Here is a 22,833-nt window from a genome sequence, read left to right as displayed (position 1 = left end):
GATTTCCCGCGACAGTCTCTCCTCGTGATGCTGTTGAAGGCCACCTTTTCATACTTCCGATTATTTCCATTCCTTTGTACTTTACTTTCAACACCTCGTGCTCATCAGACAGAAAGCAAATGGTGATTAAAATCAAATAATTCATTTTGCTGTACCTGTACAATCTTACTGCTATGCTTGTGTCTTTTTGTCCCACCAAAGATGGTTACTTTATAGATGGTTGCTTTTATTTTCTATAGTCTGTCTTCCTTGTCTTCCTTCTGGCTTCAAGCTCCTCTGTATGTCTCAGGAGGTCTGATCATGAGAAAGTATTTTCAGGTCGGAGTGTAAGTAATGCTATATAACACTGTAAGTTGGAAATCACTGAAGTTCATAACAGAAGTGAGGTGTGGGGGTGCTCTCATGGACTACCCTTGGCAAATAGCCTGAGTCACAACAGCTGTTAAGACAGCAATGTGAGAGCTTGCAGTGTGTGTGGATCTGAGCCAAAACTGTCTGAGAAGGTGTTTGCCCCAAAAGGGTCACAGCAAAGAGGAAGATGACTACCAGCCAGATTCAACAGTAGTCGGGGAACTACGGAGACTTTCATAACATGGAAAGAGTCAACCTGAATGTGTAGTTCACTACTGGTTAATCATGTGTCGTTGAGAAAGCAACAAACTGCTCTGATCCATATTTGTTTTAAAACTACAAGAGCAAATCAGTTTTGCCTTGTGGAGGGAGATTAAGATGGAAAACGGCACAACATTTTTGTTTTCTCCTATGGCAACATCTTTGGTGGAAGAAAATACCTTGTGTGTGTTCTGTAGGCACTGCATACCTTTGTAACACTATGTTATAACCCTTCTATCATAATAAAGTTGTTAACAAGCAAAATAACTATGTGCTGAAAAGGTTAAGCAAGTTATTCCTGCAAATGTGTGTATAAATGGAAAGCATTTTGTATCTGAATTTGTCAAAACTTTCAAAAAATAAAACATATGTATACAAACAGTATCTCCTGGCCATACAGCTTAACCAGTCTTGTTCATATATGTGTTAAAATCACAAGTTGTTTAAATCTTGTAAAAATGTACACATTTGTGATACCCTGTACTATAGCATCACAAAAAAATGCTAGATAGTGGGGTTTTTTTCCAAATAAAAATTGATGATAATGATGTTAATGCTAACTCAGAATGATAATGAAGAGAATTACGGGTTTGCAATTCCATCCTTTAAGTTGGTGATACTATTCAGCACCAAGTCATGCTTTTTATGGGACTGTCTACGCCAACTTTACATCTGCCACTCGTCTTGCTTTGTGAAAGTTACTGCCTGGCAGAGAAAGTGAGAAAGTCTGCCACTGCCCTGAGAGAATGAAATCTCGGTTAACACCATCAGGAATTGCCCTGCCAGGTGGTGGCAGAGGTGATGCTTCCAGCAAGGGTGCCGACAGGGCTTGCAGGGAGGAATGGTTGCCGGTCCCTCCAGCTTCCCCTTGCTTTACCCCTCATCAGCTTCTTGCTCTGTCCCACCCCCCTGGGCACCTTCCCTGTTCGCTTCTCCCAGGAGGGATGAGGAGGGGTGCAGGTGCTGCCAGGCAATGCCACAGAAGGAGAAGAGTCCGAATAACTCCTGAAGACGAAAATGTAGACCAGGCCAGAGCAGCATCCGAAATGTAGGCAAGTGGCTCCTGGGACTAGGGATGGCAGAGGCAGTGATGGGGAGCTGCTGACATGCAGGAGATGATCTATAAAGGAAGGGGGAATTTCCAGTTACCGTCATCTGCATGGTTAGAGGCAGAGATTAGATATTTTGCATAATACCTGCCTACTCTTTTCTGTCATTTTGCAAAGTAACTGGAAGTCATTTTGGGAAATGGCTGCAAGATTTTAGTCATTTTACAAAATGACTGGTTTCACAATATGACTGTAGCATATGTCAGAAATTGGTGCAAGAGCAGTTGTACATTAGAGGGAGCTGAATTAGATTTCTCTGCTTGCTAGGTAATCATTCCTGAAGATGCCTCAGGACTTTGAAGTTAAATTTAGAGAAGAACTATACAAAAAATGTAAGAAATGCTCCAAGTACACGATCCCAAAGACAGACCATTGTGCAACTATTGCTGAAATAAAGAAGACAAAACAGAATCCCAGGTCAAAATTGAGACATGAATACTATTTTCTTACAAAGTATGGAGAACCTACTCTTTCTGGTTTTTTTTTAACTCAAAGTGTATACATTGCTGCTTTCCTGATTTAGATACACAGCATTATTGCTAATAAACTGCTTGTTATTTCCCTCATTTCAGATATGAAATTTTACTATGTGGAGACACTGAGAATCTGATTAAGAGGAGGCAGATGAAAGAGGAATCTCACACATATTATGTGAGCATGAGGATATGTATGATATCATCAAAAAAGCACATACGGTTTCTGGCCATGGTGGCTGTGACTGTATCATGAAACACGTGTTGTCTAAGTGCACAAACATCACCAGAGATGCTGTTGAGCACTTCAAATCCTTCTGTGTAGTGTGCCAAGGAAAAAGAAGGCACCACTTGGAACCATTTGCTCCCTGGTCTGTTCTGAACAAGGAGCACTTAGCACGGGGACTATTCAATAAATGTATCAATGTATTGACTTTATCAACATGCAGTCCATGTGTCTAGGCATCTTGAAGTGGATAATGGTGTAGCAGGACTGCATCACCAAATTTTGTGTTCTCCATCCACTTAGGTAAAAAAAAGCATCTGAGGTGGCTCTACAGCTTCTTGACGCCTTTCTCACTTCTGGAGCCCCTGATGTATTGCAGGGTCATGATGGAACAGAATTCACTACTCACGTCACGCAAGAACTAAAGTATTTGTGGCCTCAGCGCAGCTTGGTGCATGGAAAACCAGCACACTCTCAAAGCTAAGAACTAGCAGAGCATCCAAACAGCAATGTTAAGGAGATGCTCATGGAATGGATGGTAGACAATAATTAGTGGGACTGCTCTATGGGAATATACTTTTTGCAGTACAGTAAGAATTCAGCTCACCACTCGGGAGTAAACTGTGCACCGTACTCAGCTCTGTTTGGAACAGATCCCAGGTATAGGCTCACCTCAACCTCTCTACTATTGGTTATCACCAACTGCCTAATGACTGAGGAGGACCTGGTCTCTGTGCTGACCGCCCCTGCAGCATTTCCTGTCCCCACAGCCCACACAGCACCAGAGGACCCCACTGGTGGTGCTGCTAGAGCTGAGGCTGCAACAAGACTGCACCTGGATCTCCACCAGATGAAATTCACCCACAACCTCAGAAGCCTTCACCAACACAGACCATACAGACACAGCTTTTTGCTACCAGAGTCCATGGCCAGCATACAACCACTAGTTACCCCAAACTCCAAAACTGACCTCTGTTTTCACCAGCAGGCTGATGAAACATGAACAGACCAGGCTAACCAGGTAGAACAACATGGCTTGACATCTGAGACAAGAAGGCATGGCCACATCAACATCCAGCTGGCAACAATGGAGATGATGTGACTGTCCCCAGGATGGACCAGCAAGAAAGTGGACTGAAATGTTACAGGGCAAAATGTAAGTATCAACAGCCTTTGTCAGCATTGTCTCAATCATGAAAATAATTTTGAGCTCAGTGGGAAAAAATTCTACTTTATGTGTTTTACTCAACCTTACATTCTGATCTTATATCGTTTTTAAGGAATTTACATGTGCAAATTAATGTAACAAGTTATTTTTTCCAAAAATTAACTTTAAAAGTGAGAAATAATAGTTCGCTAATTTACCGGTTTGTATGTCTGGAGGAGAGGAAGGGGTGAGGGAAGGAGGCTATCGTTTTCTTTGGTGGAAACTGGAAAAACCTCAGCCTATAAACACTAAATCCCCCTTCCTCCCTGTCAATGATTACTCTTCCATGATAATACATAATCATGGTATTGTTTATGTGACCCTGCCACGGTGAAGGAATTAGAAACTGATATACTTTGGTTTTGTATTGACTTTATTACAACTGTCTTTTACTGCATGAATTAATTTCATTAGGGAGCAGAGTTAATTGGCGTAGCTGTTTCTCATTACTAATGTAACCCATATATATGCACAGTCTCATTAGCCCTGCTGTTATCTCCTCCATATGCAATCTTGTAATGAAGAGGCAATTTACTGTAGCACCGCTCTGGTATTCAAGAATATGGTCCTTTCAGGGCTGCTGAGTGGATGTTGCACACTTTCATGCATTTGTCTCAACAATAATCGACCTGGAAACTCAGTCACAAATAAAATAATGAAAAATAATCACCGGTGGAGTTCTCATTGTGCCCACCACTAACAGCAGACTGCAAACCCAAGCTGATGCCTCTTTCACAGAACAGTATTAATGTTCAGTGGATTCAGCAGTTTAAAAGGCTGAGCCTTCTCAGGTGCTTCAGGAGGGCAGCAGTGGGGTGTGCAGAATAAACAAAGTTGGCAAACACCACCAGCAAACCTTTCACCCCAATGCATGTGAAGTACAGGAAGCAGCAAAATTACAAGAACCGATGAAAAACATGATGAGTGAAATTGGACGGTAAGCAGTTAGTTCACAGACAAATAAGTAACGCCAAGCTGTGAGACAAAAATGAATCTGCAAGAAAAATCTCAGCTGTTCTGTGATTAAATATCCCAAACTGGTCACTCGTGGGCATATTTAACTATACAAGGGACACACACAAAAGTGGTAACAGAGGCATATGGAAAAATACAGCATGAAATATATCACCATAACAACACCTTTTACAAAGGTGTGTAGGAGTGTGAAACCACTGCAGTTACTGGTGAAGTGAAAATGAGAAAAAAAATAATAATTACGTTGGACCAAAGTGGTTTCATGTATTTTAATGTCAAGGAGTATTTTTGCTATAACAGAAAACCCCTGAGCTGTTAAAATACTAGCAAGGACAAAATCTTATTCTGGAGGTCAGAAGGTGTGAAAGCGCAAATGGTAATTTAGATTTGTCTTACTAAATGTTCCATATTAATAATTGCTGCAAGTTAGTTACTATTTTTAGTAACCAGATTTAGTAACTTGAACTTTCGAGCTGTGAACACAAAGTAAAGATCTGGAAGGGAGGTTCACCTCTGCAGTATTAAGACGAGTTAAAATCACAGAATCACAGGAAAAAATAGATTGTAAGAGATGTCTCGAGGTCATCTAGTCCTATCCCCTGCTCAAAGCATGGCTAAACTCAAAGTTGGATGAGGTTGCCCGTGACAGCGTCTAGCTGTGTTTTGAAAATCTTTAAGGGTGGAGACTCCAAACACCTTCTATGTGCTCCTGGAGTAACCTATATGCCAGAAAAGCATTCTGAACATATTTCTTTTTTTTTTTTTAATTTTTCCAAACAAAAGTTCTCAGTTTGAAAAGATTCCTATTTTATTACATTTTCAGAGCATTTCAACTGTTTCCTTCAAAACTGCATTTTTCTTCTCTCTATTGGGTCCGGCTGGGATGGAGTTAGTTTTCTTCATAGCAGCCTGTATGGTGCTGTGTTTTAGATTAGTGACCGAAACAGCGTTGATTGATAGCACACCGGTGTTTTAGCTCTTGCTGAGCCATGCTTGCGTAATGCCAAGGCCGCCTCTGTTTTTCACTCTGCCCCTCTTGCCAGTGGGCTGGGGGTGGGCAAGAGGCGGTGAGGGGGTGCAGCTGGGACAGCTGACCTGTACCAACAGAAAGGATGTCCCATACCGTATAATATCATGCGCAGCAATAATACTGGCGAGGGGGGGGAAGACATGGACTTTTTCCAAATTATCCATTGCTTGGAGACTGATTGAGCATCAGCCTGCTGGTGGTGAGTGATGATTGCTTTTCCATCACTTAATTATTCCCCCCCCGCCTTCACTTATTGAATTCTCTTCATCTTGAGCCACAAGTTCTCTTCTCTCTTGTGCCCTTCCAGTTCTCTCCTCCATCCATCTGGGGGGAATTGCGTGAGCAATTGGGTGGGAGCTTAGCTGCCAGTCAGGGTCAACCCACCACACTTTAAGACGCATTTTTAAAGAAGAAGTTAAAAGACTGTAAAAAAAATTTTAAATTGCTGGTTTGGATTACACCGAGGAGATTTAGTTTAGAAAATAAAATTGGATTTTGGTACAACCATATTTTTATTCAAATTGTTAAATTTTGAACATGCAAAGCAAAAAATCCCCAAGGCTCAAACAGGAAAAATCTATGTTATTTATTTATTTTAAAATCATGAGGATTTTCAAGAATCAGGAGGATCTAGCAAGCGACTTTTAAATCAATTCATTTGATAACAGCTGACTGATACTGGCTAACAATGGTTTGAAAGTCATGTCTAAAACCATGCTTAGTGAAAAAGAAAAAGAAACAAGACAATTAATTGCCTCTTTCACTGTCCTCCTTTGAACTGAGGACATAATCACCGCATTTATTTTTGAGAGTTTACATCTTCTGATGCAAAGGAACTTAACTTCAAATTTCTAGATGAATTGGGCCTTCAGCTTTACAGCTAAATAGAATGGTTTTAAAGGTGCTTATTTCTATTAAACCTATTTCCACTATTTTTTACATCGAAAATGTACAATTGAAACACATAAATCTATGTACCTTTGAAACATGTAAGTAAACTCCTTCCCTGATTTTCATTGGCACTTTGGATCAAATTATTAATCGTGTTTAAGGCAGCTTTTTCTCTCTCAGATTTAAACAAAATATATCTTCAAAGAGGTCAGGATTTGCTTCGAGGAAAAGTATGTCCTCTTGAAAAGAAAATCCTCCCCCGAGCTTATTTCTCATAGTGAGTAAGTAGCTGCTGAAGGGATGTTAGGTATGGTTGGAGTAGGTAAAGGAGTGTGGTACTTGGACCATGGAAAATCTTCTCATGCAAGTGTGTGCAGCTGCAGTTATCCTGCAAGGAAAACACTTTGGGAATCAAATCTGTAGCATGGGTCAGTGATAACCGTGGAGAAACAGCCACCTGCCCCATCATCCTTGGAAGGCAGCTGTAGGATGCTCAGGCCAGTACCACCCAGAAGGCTTTTATACGAACCTCCAAGTGAGAAATAGTAGTCATATGGCAGTGAAACGTCTGTGCTGGTTTTTTGGCTTCTATTTATCTCGAAGGTATACAGGAAACATACCAAAAAGCATTGTGATTTATAAAACTTGAGTTGGCTTTAGCCAGTCCTATCATCCTCTGTGAAGTGCTATTGCCTTTTTTTCTCACAGGTATTTAAAATGGGAGCTGAGCAAGGACTTCAGGCCCTTTTAATTATTTCACGGTCCAGATAACTGCTTTTCCCTACCCTTTCAGGTCCCGGAGGGTACCTGTCTGACAACACTGTCACTGAGCAATAGGAGATTAGTTAGGCAGGTTTGCAAGGATGCTAGTAGCCCATCAGCTAGGATTAAAGAAACATCAGCTCCTCCTTTTAATTCTTGCCAGAATGTATATCTACCCCGTGGATTAACCTCCACATGAGTACTGCCACAGAAGCCTTTTCAGACTTGCAGCAGTCCAACGTGGGCACTGTCAAATTCTGCCTCGTGTTGTATGAGGGTATGACAGAGGCAAAGTTCTCCTTTCTTTCACTTGCTTCACTGGGCAACAGCAACCTCCCTTTTCCTAGCTATGCTATTAAACTTTATTTTAATTTTCCTTCTCCTTTTTTAAATTGGCGAGTGTTCCTCAGCGGTCTTATCTAACGATAAGAACCTTTCTACCCCCTATTTCTAGGCCTTATCCCTGGTGCTGAGCTTTCCCCTCTGTCTCTAAGTATCTGAAGGGGTAGATTCCTCCTGTTGGGGTCAAGAGCTACGGTTCTTCTGGAAGTCTGTCCTCTCCATCCACAGTCTTTCCCTCTGCTCTTTGGGAAAGGAATGCATCACTAGCAATTGTTATATTTGTCCTGGATTGCATGGATTTAAGACTCTTCTTGGTTCTGGGGGTGCTCCCCTACCGAATTTTTGGATGAAGAGCAGTAGGTTCCTAAAATCTTCTACACTATATTTGCTCGGAGACTTTCAATCCAGAAGCAGAGACAGGAGTGGCTTCTTGGAGTTCAGGAACACTGACCACCCAGTAACCCCTGCACGCTCCCATGGAAAATGGAGAAAAAGCACCAGAAGCAGAACTGCCTCCATCCCCAAAGGGAGGTAACTGCTGAATCCTGAAGATCCCCTTCTGCTTTTAGAGGTAACCCTCTCTTGTCTCTCTGGAGGCAAGACTAATTACCTACAGTGGGACAATATTTGGAATGGAGGGATTTGGTCACTGATCTTGACTCCCTCTCTCCATGCCTCTCTTCAGTTGGCAATTGATTCCTTAAAATATTCAAGCTTCAAGCTTGTGACATGTTGTACTTATTTGAGTTTCAGTCATTCAAAAATGATTGGTCGTTGAGTACAAGATTTTATAAAGTAGCCTCGTGTTGCATGTACAGAAATATTTTCCTCCCTGTGCCTTCTGCATTAACAAAGGCTTCTCCCATCTTTCAGTTCTAAGAACTGCTGGTGGTTGAAAGAAAAGCAATTAAGTTAATCACTTCATTTTAAATGTTCCCCTCCATCCCATTCTCTTGTTCTATAATCTATTTTTGTTACAACGGAAAGATAAGTCCAACAGGACTCTGCTAAACGGTTAATTTGGAACCTATCACATATTTCATTTTCATAGAGTTAGCTTAAAGTATGTTAATTAGCTGCGTGGCCCATCTCTGCTTTAGGGTAGAAATGTTCTTACAATTGCAGTAATTGCTCAAATCCTTGAACTGAGAAAACAAAGAAACAGTGAAAGCTATTGAATGAATTGATGTAGACAGTTTGATGATACTCAGGATCATGATCATTTTAGTAGGAGAGCATTTTGATTGGTTGTACATATTCTCTTTGCCATGTGTTAAGAGTACAGGGTATAATCAGACATATGGCATGGCAATCATTTTATTTCATTCCTGCAAACAGCATGTATAATGGAAGCACAGCAATTTCCCAATTAGCAAAAAGGGAACAGAAATTACATTGTTATTTCATCTTCCAAATGCTGAATGTAGCTGAATTATTTAGTAATATGTACAATATATATAATTTTAAAGATATTATCCGATATAGTGAGCAAAAAGCCTTTCTGAGTTGCTTTGGGACATGCTGTCAAGTAGTGGTTCCTCACATTTCAGCAAATAGCTAACCTGGATAAGATCTAAATACGCATAGAGTCTGCTTTATTGATTTAGATGTCTTTCTTCTTAAAGGCCATTTTTTATTTCCTGTAAAGAAATACGCTTCCTGTAAGGAAGCTGTGGTCACTACTTATCATTATCATAGAACTCGAAGGAGCAGAAGTGCTGGCCTCAATGCAAGCCGGAGCAGCTGGGGTAATCACTGTTGTCATTTCAGAGCTCTGCAACCTCCTCCTGAAATGAGGAAGAACTGGACCCAAAAGAAACCCGAGGCCTAGAGAGAGAGTAATCACAGAGACCACAGTAGAGGTGCTTTTTTCTTTTGTGCTAAATTTGGCAGTCTTTTGTTAAACCATTGAGTTTCCAGATCTGATGATACCAGTGATATTTGTGATTAGAATATAAAATGACAGCTCTGCCTTGAGAAATGTATGGGTCTGCTGGAACTGCTGGTCTTACCATGAGTGATGGACTGGCCAGCGCATAGTTTCATTCCTGGATGGTACTGGCATCTCTGAAGAAGTCAACAGAACCTTTTCCAAGGCTCTCCAAGGTAGAGAGAAAGTATACTTTAAATACATGATGAGCATCTCTTTTTAGATCCCTTCAGATCCCTTCTTCTCTGCACAACACTGCTTCCTAAACCAACCCTATCATTGAGCGTTGCAGAACTGATTTTTTCTCTGTTGTATTTTCTTCTGCAAATAGCTGACACGCTATGGACAACACACTTTGAGGAGGAGAGAGTCAGTTTTTGTAAATACAGGATTTAGTCCGCTGCACAAATGGCGTCAGCTTTGGAGTTTTCTCTGCTTGTGGATTTACCCACTGCAGGTTTTCCAAACCTTGGCTCTGTCTTTTCTTACAGGGACTTGAAGGAAGCAGCTTCTGTGGTGGAATCCACTGTCTGAAATATTCAAATTTCCAACTCACTCTTGCTTCTCTAGGCATCCTTGAAAATCCCACAGGAAATTAAATTGGAAAAGGCTGGTAGCCCGTAGCATAGATTTTGTATTCAAATCTCTATTTAGTGATAGGAACTGAAAAATCTTGTAGTTTCGCAACCAATCCTGTTCCCACCAGTGAGAACAGCATGAAATATTACCACTATCTATTGGAGATGCTCTAGGTCTTTTGTTTCATACTGATATTTAATTTCTTTTATATCTCAAAATTCTCACTATTAATATTGATTCCCTCCCCCCGGTAAGGATAAATGCTAACCCATTTTTTCTGATTGGCTCATGGATTTGGGTTCTAGAGAGCTGATACGTGCTACTTTGAGTTCTCAATAGTTCAAAATCCGCTTGTCATTGTTTTTCTAGTAGATGTGCTTTTTGGGATGCGCGTTTTGACAAAACTGGGTGACAGGCCACTAGACACCACAATCATCAAATTATAAATTTATTTCCTAACAAATGCAAGCATTTTTTATTTTCAGAGTCCTAGTCCCTGTCTTCTAGTGATTGTTCTGCAACTCCATTCAGAACACGATCACTCACCTTTCTTCCAGAAAAATGGTAAACTTTCCTCAATAAAGGTAAGACAATTTTTGTGGAACATGGTCACAAGCACACAGTTGCACGATCTCTGGGAGTTTAAGATCAATGGGAATTTGGAAAAACAACTTAAAACCCAAAAAAACCCTCCAAAAACAACCTTCCCACCCCACATTGAAAGCACCGCCTCCATATTTTGGGCATCTGCCATGCTTCTTGTAACTCATTGAAAACTGCTATCAGTGCAATGAGGATCTCTGCTTTCCTGCGTAATTGAATTGGTTTACGGGTTTTCTTTCCAATTTCTTTTTACTTTAATAAACATTAAGCCCTGCCTAACTCTGTGTCAAGCATACGTTTGCTGCAGGGATCTAATTCCTGCAGCAGTTTGTTGATTCTGCGTATTAGTATCAGCAAAGAAGAATTTGGGCTCTGTGGCTGTGACTATTTATCAAGCAGAATAACAAGAGAAATGGGGTAAAGTGGCATTGTGTGGGACTATGCCTAGACAAGCAGACTTTTGAGAAAGGCTGTGGGACTGAAAACAAATGGAATTAAATTTGACAAGGAGGATGGGCGGCAGCATGTTCAAGGAGAAAGGAAAGCATTTGGGACCAGTAAAAGGTTATGCTCTCAGTGCCAGATCCTTGTCTCATGTGTGGTTCTCTGCAGCTGTCCCTGAGTACAACGGTGCTTTAAAGATAGCATTATCAATTTTCTGGAATAACCTGAAGCAGCAACAACTTTAATTGCCTCTATGGGTGTTGGAGTGCGACTAGACCAAATAGTAGGCCATAACTGTTTTCATAAATCTTCTAACTTACTACTAAATTGGTATGTACCAGCGTAGGAGAATAATGACAAGTTCCTGAACTTGTAATAATAAATCTCATCTCCTTGTACCAAACCCAAGAAATAACAATCTTATTTCAAAAGGCAAGTCTTAGCCTGCCTGTGATATACTCTGCCAAATGCCTCCAAGAAATCCATGATATATTACTTCCACTTATAAAGTTCCTCTTCTTTTCCTCTGTTCTGTTCCTCCACCTTTTGTTCCTCTAAGAAGGTGACACGGCTGACAGCCCAGCTGAATAATAAGAAAGGAAGGTCAAAGAAAGCATGCTTCCCTTGATGAGCAAGACTGGCAAACTGGTAACAATGAACAAGGAGAAGGCTGAGGTACTCAACAACTTTTTTGCCTCAGTATTCACTGGCAACCTCTCTTCCCACACCTCTCGAGTGAATGGACAGGTTTGTGACCACCTGAAGAACCTGAACATACAGAGATATATGGGACCTGATGAGATGCATCCCAGAGTCCTGAGGGAAATGGTTGATGTAGTTGCCAAGACACTCTCTGTGATATTTGAAAAATGGTAGTTAGGTGAAGTTACAGTGACTGGAAAAAGGGAAACATTGCACCCATTTTTAAAAAGGGTAGAAAGGATGACCCTGGGAACTACTGACCTGTCAACCTCACCTCTTTGCCTGGGAAGATCATGGAACAGATCCTCCTAGAAGCTATGCTAAGCCACATGGAGAACAGGGAAGTGATTCAAGACAACCAGCATAGCTTCACCAAGGGCAAGTCCTGCTTGACCAACCTAGTGGCCTTCTGTGATGGAGTGACTTCATCAGAGGACAAAGGAAGAGCTACAATGTCGTCTATCTGGACTTCTGTAACGCCTTTGACACAGTCCCCCACAATGCTCTTCTCTCTAAATTGGAGAGGTATGGATTTGATGGGTGGGCTGTTCGGTGGTTGAAGAATTGATTGGATGGTCACATTTAGAGGGCAGGGGTCAATAGCTCAATGTCCGAATGGAGATCAGTGACAAGTGGTGTCCCTCAAGGGTCCGTATTGGGACCAGTACTGTTCAATATCTTCATCAGTGACATAGACAGGGGGATTCAGTGCACCCTCAGCAAGTTCACAGATGACAGCAAGCCGAGTGGTGCAGTTGACACACCTGAGGGAAGGGATGTCATCCAGAGGGACCTGGACAGACTCAAGAAGTGGGCCAGTGTGAACCTCATGAAGTTCAACAAGAAGTGCAGGGTCCTGCACCTGGGTCGGGGCAACACCCAGTATCAATACAGCCTGGGGGATGAAGGGATGGAGAGCAGCTCTGCAGAGAAGGACTTGAGGGTACTGGTGGATGAAAAGCTGGACATGAGGCAACAATGTGTGCTTGCAGGCCATATGGCCAACTATATCCTGGGCTGCATCAAAAGAAGTGTGGCCAGCAGGTTGAGGGAGGTGATTCTGCCCCTCGACTCCGCTCTCATGAAACCCCACCTGAAGTACTGCATTGAGGTCTGGAGCCTGCAGCACAGGAAAGACATGGACCTGTTGGAGCAGATCCAGCGGAGGGGGCCATGAAGACGGTCGGGGGCTGGAACAACTCTCCTATGAGGACAGGCTGAGAGAGTTGGGGTCGTTCAGCATGGAGAAGAGAGGCTCCGGGGACAACTTATAGTGGTATTTCAGCACTTAAAGGATGCCTACAGGAAAGATGGGGACAAACTTTTTAGCAAGGCTTGTTGTGATTGGACAAGGGGTAATGGTTTTAAACTAAAAGAGGCAAGATTTAGACTAGATACAAGGAAGAAATTTTTTACAATGGGGGTGGTGAAACACTGGCACAGGTTGCCCAGAGAAGTAGTAAATGCCCCATCCCTGGAAACATTCAAGGCCAGGTTGGATGGGGCTCTGAGCAACCTGATCTAGTTGAAGATGTCCCTGCTCATTGCAGGGGAGGTTGGACTAGATGACCTTTAAAGGTCCTTTCCAACCCAAAATATTCTATGATTCTATGGTTCTAAAGCATAATGTCTACTTTTGACACATATTACCTAGGTCTAACTGAGGCAACTATATATCAATATTTCTAATAAACAGAGAAGCCAGAGCCTCTTCCACTCAAAAAACAAAGCCTGAGAAACCCCAGCAAATCTGCAACCAAATAAGTAGAAGATTAGTCCAAGAATCTGAAATCTCCTGCTAACCTTGTTGACCATTTACTGCCTGAAGTTATTAAATTCTTCATGCTGCGTGGGTGGATGGGATTGGGAAGGTAAAGGGATTATCCTGCAAGTTTACTAACTATGGAATATTATTTGCTCACTTTCTAGTAGCAGTGACTCATGTCTAACAGACTGGGTGTGAGACAGCAAGAACTGTAACTGCATATGCAATCACAGAAAAAGCAGTATTTTAAAACTTAATACAGATATTCCCTATTTTACTGTTTTTTACAACTCTGGCCTATATGTAGCTCACTTCTATCAATAGTAACTAGCAATAGAGGGTTTAATATTAATAAATAATTGAAATTTATTGAGCTCTTATGTGACCTGGGTTGCTATTATACTGACCAGTAAACCATTTTCTTACAAAGTGACACAGAAAGAAAAGCAGAGGAAATTGTGCAGAAGTGAAATTAAATCGAGAAGTTAGAGTTTTACTGCAGATCTAGCGCCTCCTTAAAGGAACTCTGCTACACCCATGCATAGGCACAGTCAGTGACACTTCCACAGAGGCTCATCCTGGCTCTAAACATCCAACAGGCTTTGTTCCTCTTCTCTCAACTATTGCTTCTTCTGTTTAATTTTCTCTTCTTAATAATTTAAACCTTCACTTTTCTTCTTTGTCTTCTGTTTCCCCCAGCGTTGAACCAGACATGCCCAGTTCTTTCCTTCCTTAAGATCTATTGTGATGCTAGTCTTGACCTGGATCTCTGATGCCTATATATGCATTTCTCTTTCAACCTTCATTCTCACCACTGGTCAAGGCAAACTATGTGCTGGCGAAGCAAGAAGCAAAAGCAAGATCTGAAAGTTCATTTGAACAGGCTGATGTGACTCAATTTCCTTTTGTGCTCAAGTGAGCAACTAACCTAAAACTTAAGACCTATATAACAGACTTGATTTGAGTGTTTTGTTGTGTTGGGTTTTTTTTTAACAGATAATCCCGAAGATGAAATGTTAACACACTGAACAGCTTCAACATGCAACGTTCAAGGAACATTTTGAGGACAAGTGACTCAGAGGTATGAAACATCAATTGAGAAGTTCTGTTTCTGACCACCAGCAGTCGATGTCAGCCAACAGCGCTCTCCCTGAGGTGACAAGAGAATTATCTATACAACACCTTTGCAGGGTTTTTGGCATCACTTTACTTCCAAAGAGCTCAGTCTGGACTCAACAAGGTAATAGAGTGTGCAAAGCTCTTGATCTCATAGCCTGCTTCAACTCTGTCTGGAGTGCAAGCTGTCACATAGCAGTCATTTCAGGAATGCAATTTCTTCCTGTCTCTTCTGCATTATTACTTGGTGGTTCAAGCTTTGTGGATCATTTCAGGTCCTGTGGACAGAGGACAAGGTATTTCCCTGCTTTGCCCAGAGGCTGGGAATGTAGTTTCATCATCACTCTAACCCATCAAAACCATCAGTGTCTGACACCCACACTGTTCCTTGCCTTCCTGTGCGCAATCAGCAGAACCAGCTGATCATTTTGCCATCCAAGCACAATTGCTACCATGTCAGGCAGCAGCCTGTCCTTATGGGGGATGAAGTGATGCTGGAACCACATGTGGTGAGTACCATTATTCACATAGCTGTGTTTCTTCAGTGCTCTGGCTGCTGGGGCAATTGCATATTTCTCTTAACCCAAGCCCACAAGTATATGCAGTCTCCAAAATGGGCATCCCTCCTGTTCTGAATCCTGGTCTAGATGAGGTGGTAACTGCTCCCTCAAAGCTTTCAGAGTTTATCCTGAGAATGGCTTGCAGACTGCTGTCCCCACATTCTTGCTCACCCTCACAACCCTTTCTGTTTCTCTCCCTGACTTTTAGCGCCCTTGTTTTTTTGAGTCTTTGTATTCATTTCTTTCTAATAGTTCTCTTTCATGCCTTGTTCTTCCTAATGCCTGTACTTAATAATGGGACAGAAGCCGCTCAGAGGGAATCATCCTCACATTCCCAGCAGAGGATGACTGCGGATGGCAGGAGCAATGCCAGCTCAGTCCTGCTGGACTATTGTTTTTTATGTTATTGATCACAAAACCTTGTGTGTTGTCCTTCCGTGTTTGAGTGCTCATGACTCTGACTGTGGTCTAGAACTCCAATTGAAAAATGAACTGGGCTAACATTTTTCTGTTTGTTTAATTTATAGTCAAGAAATTGCATTTTAATGTGTCCAGAAGAGCCCTGTGATTCAATGCTTTCCCCTTTTTAGTGAGCTACCTTATACTAATGATATGGTTTGGGGTCAGCATTCATGCCTGCAGGTCAGGCGTAATCTTCAAGCGCCACTGGTCTCTGCATGTCTTTTTTTAGTAGCAGGAATTTTAAGTCACATTTCATATATGTCTGAAGCTTATTTTACTTATAATATTTAAACAGTGAGTAATCTCTGAATTCCTGAAGATCTAATAGTATGTTAAAGTGAAATCTTTTGTTAACTCTGCTAAACACTTTGTCATTCTGGCACATTTGGCTTAATTATTAAACATAAAACAAGTTTAGGGGAAAAGTGCGTTTATAATGAAAAATCCTCTGCTTAGCTGCATATTTCTTCACTTGATCAGTGGCACTTCTTACTTGCTTAGTAGCAAAATGCAATAACTTGTAGTGGTTTTACAGCTCAGGGAATCACTGCCCATTTGAGCTCTAAGACTGACAAAATTGTGGGCAGAAGTCGTCCTGATGTGTGGGTCTGCCCTACATGTCCAAGCACAACGATGGCTTCTGACAGCTCAGCAGCTTTTCAGCAGTTCTCTCTGCATGAACAAAATAATATTAGATGTAGAACGCGTATGATTGCAATCGCAGTGAAGCAAGAAAAAAAGCTTGTGCCTTCCTGTATGTGGGCTGAGAAAACCCTCAACCATCCTTGGCCAAACAGTAACAACAAAGGCTCTTTTTGTCACACTGGTTATATATATGTCGTATGCTGTGGATGCATGAAATGGCAAAGAAGGGGGAAGTCACAAAAATAAGAGAGTACAAGGTAAAATTTAAGTATTTTATTTCTATAAATAGCAAAAAAAACATAATCTATTTCTGAGTAATAGAAAATGTTGGCATCTAGGCTGTAATTATGCTGTTTATAACCTTCTTAAAGTCAGTTTGAAATATTAACAATGTACGTTGGAAAACTAATTTGTGTCAAGAGCAGAAAGTCATTTTCTTAAAGCTTGTAAAACTTTTCTTACAGCGAAGTTTGGAGGAAAGCAAATTTTTCATGTTGGTCTCAGGAATACTGAGCTAGTATACAATTTTAACCATTTAAATGCTTCTAAGATCATGCATTTTAAAAGGGAGTGAACAGAAAGGTTTATATCAGTCTTGGACTCCAAGGACCTTCTAAAGATGCTTTGCCTAATGCTTCATAAATAAGAAGTTTCTCTGAAAATGTTTTGCAGTTGCAGTCTATTGTTTTACAGATGAGTGCATCAGAATTAAGAACTGCCATTTAAAACAAGTTTGCTGATTTGATACTTCAAAGGAATCAGAGAGAGAAGACGCTGGTTTTTTTAAAGATCATTTTTTCAGCTCTTACTTTGTTCTTTTGAAGCTCTTTGTAAGGTAAGGACAGATTTCATGTGCAAAGTACGCATGTACCCTGCATGCTATCCCCATATACTTGTACAGAAATCTGTATGCAAGCCCAAGTAACTGAACAGTCCCCATTTTGCCTTAAATCTAAATAAGAATGCAGCTGTATGTGGCTACGTTCAACAAGCGCCAATAGGATTATATCTTTCAGAAGATTGTTCCTAAATTATTTTTTAGCTTTTCTTCACTTTTCATAGTAGAGTAGCTCAGGTGAAATTTTGTAGCAAAAAGACTTGGAGCTGAAACAAGAAGAAATTTAATTTTCATCTGCAGATCTTTATTTTCACTGTGCTGTATGCATCTAGAAACTGAAACTGTTGCTGTGTTATGGGTTTCCTGCACCCATCCAGCAAGATACTAAATAGATGGTTCAGGTGTCTTCATAAAATATCCACAAGGATAGGTACAAGCTCTTCACTTTTCAATATATTTCCCACCCTCAATTTTAGCTTTGTAACATGAGTGCACATTAGACTTGTACAATTTACAAACAGACACTGTCTTGACTATTTCAAATGGCTGAAACGAGAAGCAAATAATTGGAAAAAAAAATCCTGGAATGCAGTTAAGTAAATTAAAAACTCTTTCATAATTATATAAAACATGGTTTTAACACTGAGAGGCGTGCGTTATTGCTGTTATATACAGTTCAACAACAGTTATAAGGTTGTGCACTACATGGGCTAATACCATGTCAAACGCATCTGGTAAAATGTCCCTTCATAAATCTGTGACATGCCATAGTTAACAATAAAGGAAGCAACAAAGAAAACGTGTCTATTTTAAAATCTCCCATTTTTCACTTTGAGTAACCTTCAAAAGAGGAGCTTAGGAGGATGCCTAACAGCAGCGTAACCCAGCAGAACCATTGCTCCAATGAGACGCTACTGGACACCTCAGAGAGGCTCCGCACCATCCTCATAGCCCTGTACATCATCAACCTGGCTGGTGGCATCCTCGGGGTCATCATGATGTCCCATCAGTTGTTTCAAAGGAGATCGCGATCTGTGATGACCACTATCATCATCAGCCTCCTAGTGCTGCACACCTTTATGCTACTCAGCATTCCCTTCCGCCTCAGCTATTACATTTTACGGGAGTGGAAATTCGGGTGGTTTGCCTGCAAGCTAGCAAGCGCCATCATCTACCTCCACATGTACGCCACCTTCACGTTTTACGTGGCTATCATCATAATACGCCTCTTCCAACTCGAGTTTAGGAAGTGCTACACTATGACCTGGGTGGCTGCTGTCTGGATGGTGGGAGTGCTGGTGATCACGCCTGTTCTTCTCTTGTACTATGGCACCCCTAAGACATACCACTCCTCCAAATGCTTTCAGTTCCACAAGGATATACAAGAGGTGCCCATGGTGGTCATTAACTACTGCTTGGTTGGGGTTTTGGTGGCAGTTTGTGCTGTGCTCACCACACTCCAGTTGTCTGCGATGTATAGACTGGCTGTGAAATACTGGCCTGACATCAACTCCCACGTGGAATTCAGAGCTCAGGCAAAGAGCTTCTTCTTCATCTTGGTAACATTAGTGTGCTTTATGCCTCATCATGTATTCAGAGTATATTACATCCAAAACTGCCACCTGGATAAAGACAATAAACTACTCCCATACAACGAAATTTTTCTAGCTCTAACAACAATGTGCTGCTTGGATATGTTGTGCTTCATAGCAGGAATAGCCCACTGAACTGTGGACTGCCAGGAAATCCAGCTGCAGTGTGTCAATACTGGCTTTTGGCAGAAATAGAACTGTGTCGGGACTTTGCCCAGCTAAGAAGACTGCTGAGTTTTCAGCATGGCTGTATAGGTCTGTAGTGTTGTTTGGCTTTTGCAGACCAGTAAGATCCATCTTTCAGAAGCTACTGTTTTTAATCTTCTCGCTTGAAGGCAGACACATGAGTCTTACTCTAGTCTTTGACCTGAGTCATGCCCTGAGGCTTCATTACGATTTTCCTCCACTGTCCCTCTCTAAAAATTACAGCATGAGTACCCATTCCTTTCTATTTTTTCCTCAAAGTGTCTCAGTAACAACAACCCACTGGGGCCAATAAATTGTCCACTCTGAAGGTCTAACAATTTCTTCTGGCAATTGTGATACTGAAGGAAGGAGAGGGAAAAAAGAAATTCCTTTACAGGATTTTTGTAACAGTGATTTTATATAGCAAGGACATAAACTCTATTAAAATAAAAAGTATTCAAGGCATGAAACAGGGTTTGAATGAAATATTGTAGTAGCATATTTCTGAAAAATCCTTCTTTTCTTCACTTTTACAAAGTGTATATTAAATTAAATTATATGAAAACACTTAGCATTCTCAAAACTTCACCGTTACTTGCTTCATTCCAAAACCACAAACAGCCCACTGAATTGTGGTAATTACACATTTAGAATGAGTGAGAGCAGAACAAGCCACAGATTTCAAAATTTCTGTCTTATGTCACTCTTCCGTCAGGACTGGATCTGTGGCTGTTATCCCTTAGGTCCATTGTAGCCACAGAAATACAAGTTACTGCGGTCCCATATCTGGATCTGGAATTCAAATCAAGGGGTCTGGTCCTTTACTGAAGGATCAGTCACTCTCTAGGAGAGGGAAATATTTTATCAGCCTTCAAAAAACCTTTGCTGTCTGGTCATTTTCCGTTGCTGGTTGATTTATTATCAGATGTCATATTTTTTCCACTTGCACATGTAATGCAGCAAAACTAGAATAAACTAACTGAACTGTGTTTAATCAGTTCAACATATGCTCATCTGTGTGTATACAAACTTGTGCTGGAATATATATTTTCTCCATTAGATGGATTATATTCTTTGGGAACCACATCCTTTCTGGGAACCTCTGTTTTATCTCCATTATGCAAAAGGTTTTTTTCATTATTGCATTCTGCCTGTTCTGCTCAGTGCAGAAGGTCTCTAACCCTTCTGCCGAAGGCCCCGCTGTCATCTGCTGTATCCCAACAGCTTGAGGCCAGATTTCTCCCACCCCGGAATCCCAGGATTCACACAAGGGTACCCTTCCTCCTTCACAGACCCACAAGTTGCCATAATTTTTAGTCTGACAATCTTTGCTACAGAAGTGCTATGATTCCTGGATTCAAACAGGTTAAAATTTGATACGGGAGGGTTAAAAAGTTACACCTATAAAGTAACACTAGTGATGCCTCAAATTAATGGCATTTCTTTGAACAAAAGAGCTTACACCTACTTTGTCAGTCCTGAATAAATGTTTTTGCCTTTATATTTCCATAAAAAAACTTTGTTGAAAACTCACGACGGTTCTCAGATCCTTTCTGCCACTTTTAAAAAGTGGGTGGTGTCCAGGTCATAAGCAGCAAGTCCTGAAGTTTTCTAAAAATCCTGCCCTTACGCTTCCTCTAGTGTTACCAGGTCCATTCCTGTTCATACAATACAGTCTGCTCAGCCCATTAACTTCTAAGACGGCAGCTAGAGGTACAATACGGTACAACAGAGATGAAATGCAAAGGGACAGATTGTAAAATGGGTGAATAGCTCCCAAACCAGCAGCTTTTCAAATCCTTCTCCAGGCAGGATGCAGCATGTGTAGCTGATAAGAGAGCCGGAGTCCCTCAAGGTGAAAAAGCTTAAATAAAGCTCTGGTACTTCCAAAGAGTTTTGAGGAAAACAAGGCAAGATGCAGGGCCTGCAGAGAAGACATTTGCACCTCTGCCACGAGAAAGAGTTGGGGTAATCTGGATCTACTAAAGTCATTAGGAAAACTGGCAGAGCTGTAGGTGGGGAACAAGTGTGTCGTTTTTCCCTTCTGGTTTCTGGACTCCTGTGATAAATAAAACATCTGTTACTTGAAGAAGTGTCCTGTGCTACTGCCTATTCTCACTGAACAGTGTTTCCAAGATGACATACCTGGTAAAGATCAGAGTCATCTGGTGTTGCTGGTGAGTCTGCTGATAATCTAGCAGTCCAGCATAATGGTGTGCAAGTTTGGGAGAGGAAAAGGGCTATTACATGCATGTCCTCAGCTATGGTAACAAATCATGCCTTAGTGGCCTTGCCCTTGGCTTTTGCCCAACATTTTTTACCTGTGCCTGGCTGTGTACCTTGCTGAAATAGCCATGACCCACTGACTTGATTTCCTGCCATGATGCTGAAGCCGTGTTGCCCTTCATGGTTGTCTGGTAACCACTGACTGTTGGCTGTCACTGGACCTGCTCTGCTTGCCTTGCTTGGGTACCATGTGATTGCACGTTGCCCTGGGTCTGGCTGGGATGGAGTGAACCTTCTTCATAGCAGCCTATATGGTGCTGTGTTCTGGATTTGTGCTTAAAACAGTGCTAACAACACACAGTGTTTTGATTACTTTTTGATGCTTGCACAACATCAAGGCTTTCTCTCTCTCCCACGCTGCCCCTCAGTTAATAGGCTGGGGGTGAGCAAGGCGTTGTGAGGGAACACAGGTGGGACAACTCACCTGAACTGGCCAAAGGGATATTCCATACCATATGACCTTATTCTCAGTGATGCAAACTGAAGTAGAACAAGAAGAAGGGAGGGGACTGACTTCTTCGATGGTGGTTACCCAGAGGCTGGCTGGGCATTGATCTGCTTGTGGGGGATGGTAAGTGATTGCCTGCTTCTTGTTTGCTTTTTTCTCTTTCCTTCACCTATTAAACTGTGTGTGTCTCAGCTCATAAATTTTCATAGAATCAGAGTTGTCTAGGTTGGAAGGGATCATCAAGTTCACGCATGAACCTAACACTGCCAAAACCATCACTAAACCATGTCCCTAAACATAACGTCTACCTGTCTTTTAAATACCTCCAGAGATGGCTTCCTGTTCTCTGCCCTGTCCTGCTGGGGGTGGAGGGACTGAGAGAGAAGTTGTGTGGATGCTCAGCTGCTGGCCTGGGTCAGCCCACCACACAGCCCTTGTGGGTGAGGCCCCTGCTCCCCGCATTGCCAGAAAATTGCATGTAGCTTAAATTTGCATTTGTGGTGATTCTTCCTCACAGCCACAGTCAAACAACCTTTATTATTAACCATTGCAATGAGGGAAAGTATGGAAAGTGAAGTGCAGTTTATGCTTCAGCTTCTTCTCGTAGTTATTAAAAAGTACAGCGTTTTTTGCATCAAGGCTTCAGGTAGAACTTAGCTTTCCTGAATTCTAATCTAAGCTCCTTTTTCTTTTTTCTTGTGCTTATCATTTTCTCTATACCTTCTTTCACCAACTAGGGCTCAGTCATGTGAGTCAAACCGCTCAGTGGTCTCAGCATGGTCCTCTTAATTCAGAGCGTAATGGATTGAGCATCGATCCCAGTGTTGTTACATCTAAGACTCACATTAAAGGGATAGAGATAAGCTGTGTTCAATATCCAGTCCCCCACTGAGATCTGGAAGCACTCTAAAGACTGGTTAAAATAGAAAGTTATCACTCTCCAGGAGGATAATCTTGGAAGTAAATTCTGAAAGGGCAATAATATTGAGCTCAAATTGCAGGGTACTATTCTTACGAGGAGTTATGTAATGACACTTCCCCTGGAAAATA

At 41.5% G+C, this 22,833-nt stretch overlaps 1 protein-coding gene across 4 annotated transcripts; it reads left to right on the top strand.

Annotated features, from left to right (window-relative positions):
- The first annotated feature begins 14,257 nt into the window (after positions 1–14,257).
- LOC134510638 (probable G-protein coupled receptor 141) lies at positions 14,258–21,051 on the top strand. 4 transcript variants are annotated; one of them, XM_063323930.1, is made up of 4 exons: positions 14,258–14,890; positions 15,042–15,275; positions 17,127–17,268; positions 18,108–21,051. In XM_063323930.1, exon 4 carries the CDS (start codon positions 18,135–18,137, stop codon positions 18,996–18,998), a length of 864 nt encoding a protein of 287 aa, XP_063180000.1. In that variant the 5' UTR covers positions 14,258–14,890; positions 15,042–15,275; positions 17,127–17,268; positions 18,108–18,134; the 3' UTR covers positions 18,999–21,051. The 4 variants fall into 4 exon arrangements, with proteins under 4 accessions (XP_063180000.1, XP_063180001.1, XP_063180002.1 ...); XM_063323931.1 differs by having other exon boundaries at positions 17,106–17,268; XM_063323932.1 differs by lacking the exon at positions 15,042–15,275.
- The last annotated feature ends 1,782 nt before the right edge of the window (positions 21,052–22,833 follow it).

The sequence above is a fragment of the Chroicocephalus ridibundus genome, chromosome 2 (assembly GCF_963924245.1).
Source record: "Chroicocephalus ridibundus chromosome 2, bChrRid1.1, whole genome shotgun sequence".
Lineage (NCBI taxonomy): Eukaryota > Metazoa > Chordata > Aves > Charadriiformes > Laridae > Chroicocephalus > Chroicocephalus ridibundus.
This window is presented reverse-complemented; position numbering and strand designations above follow the sequence as displayed.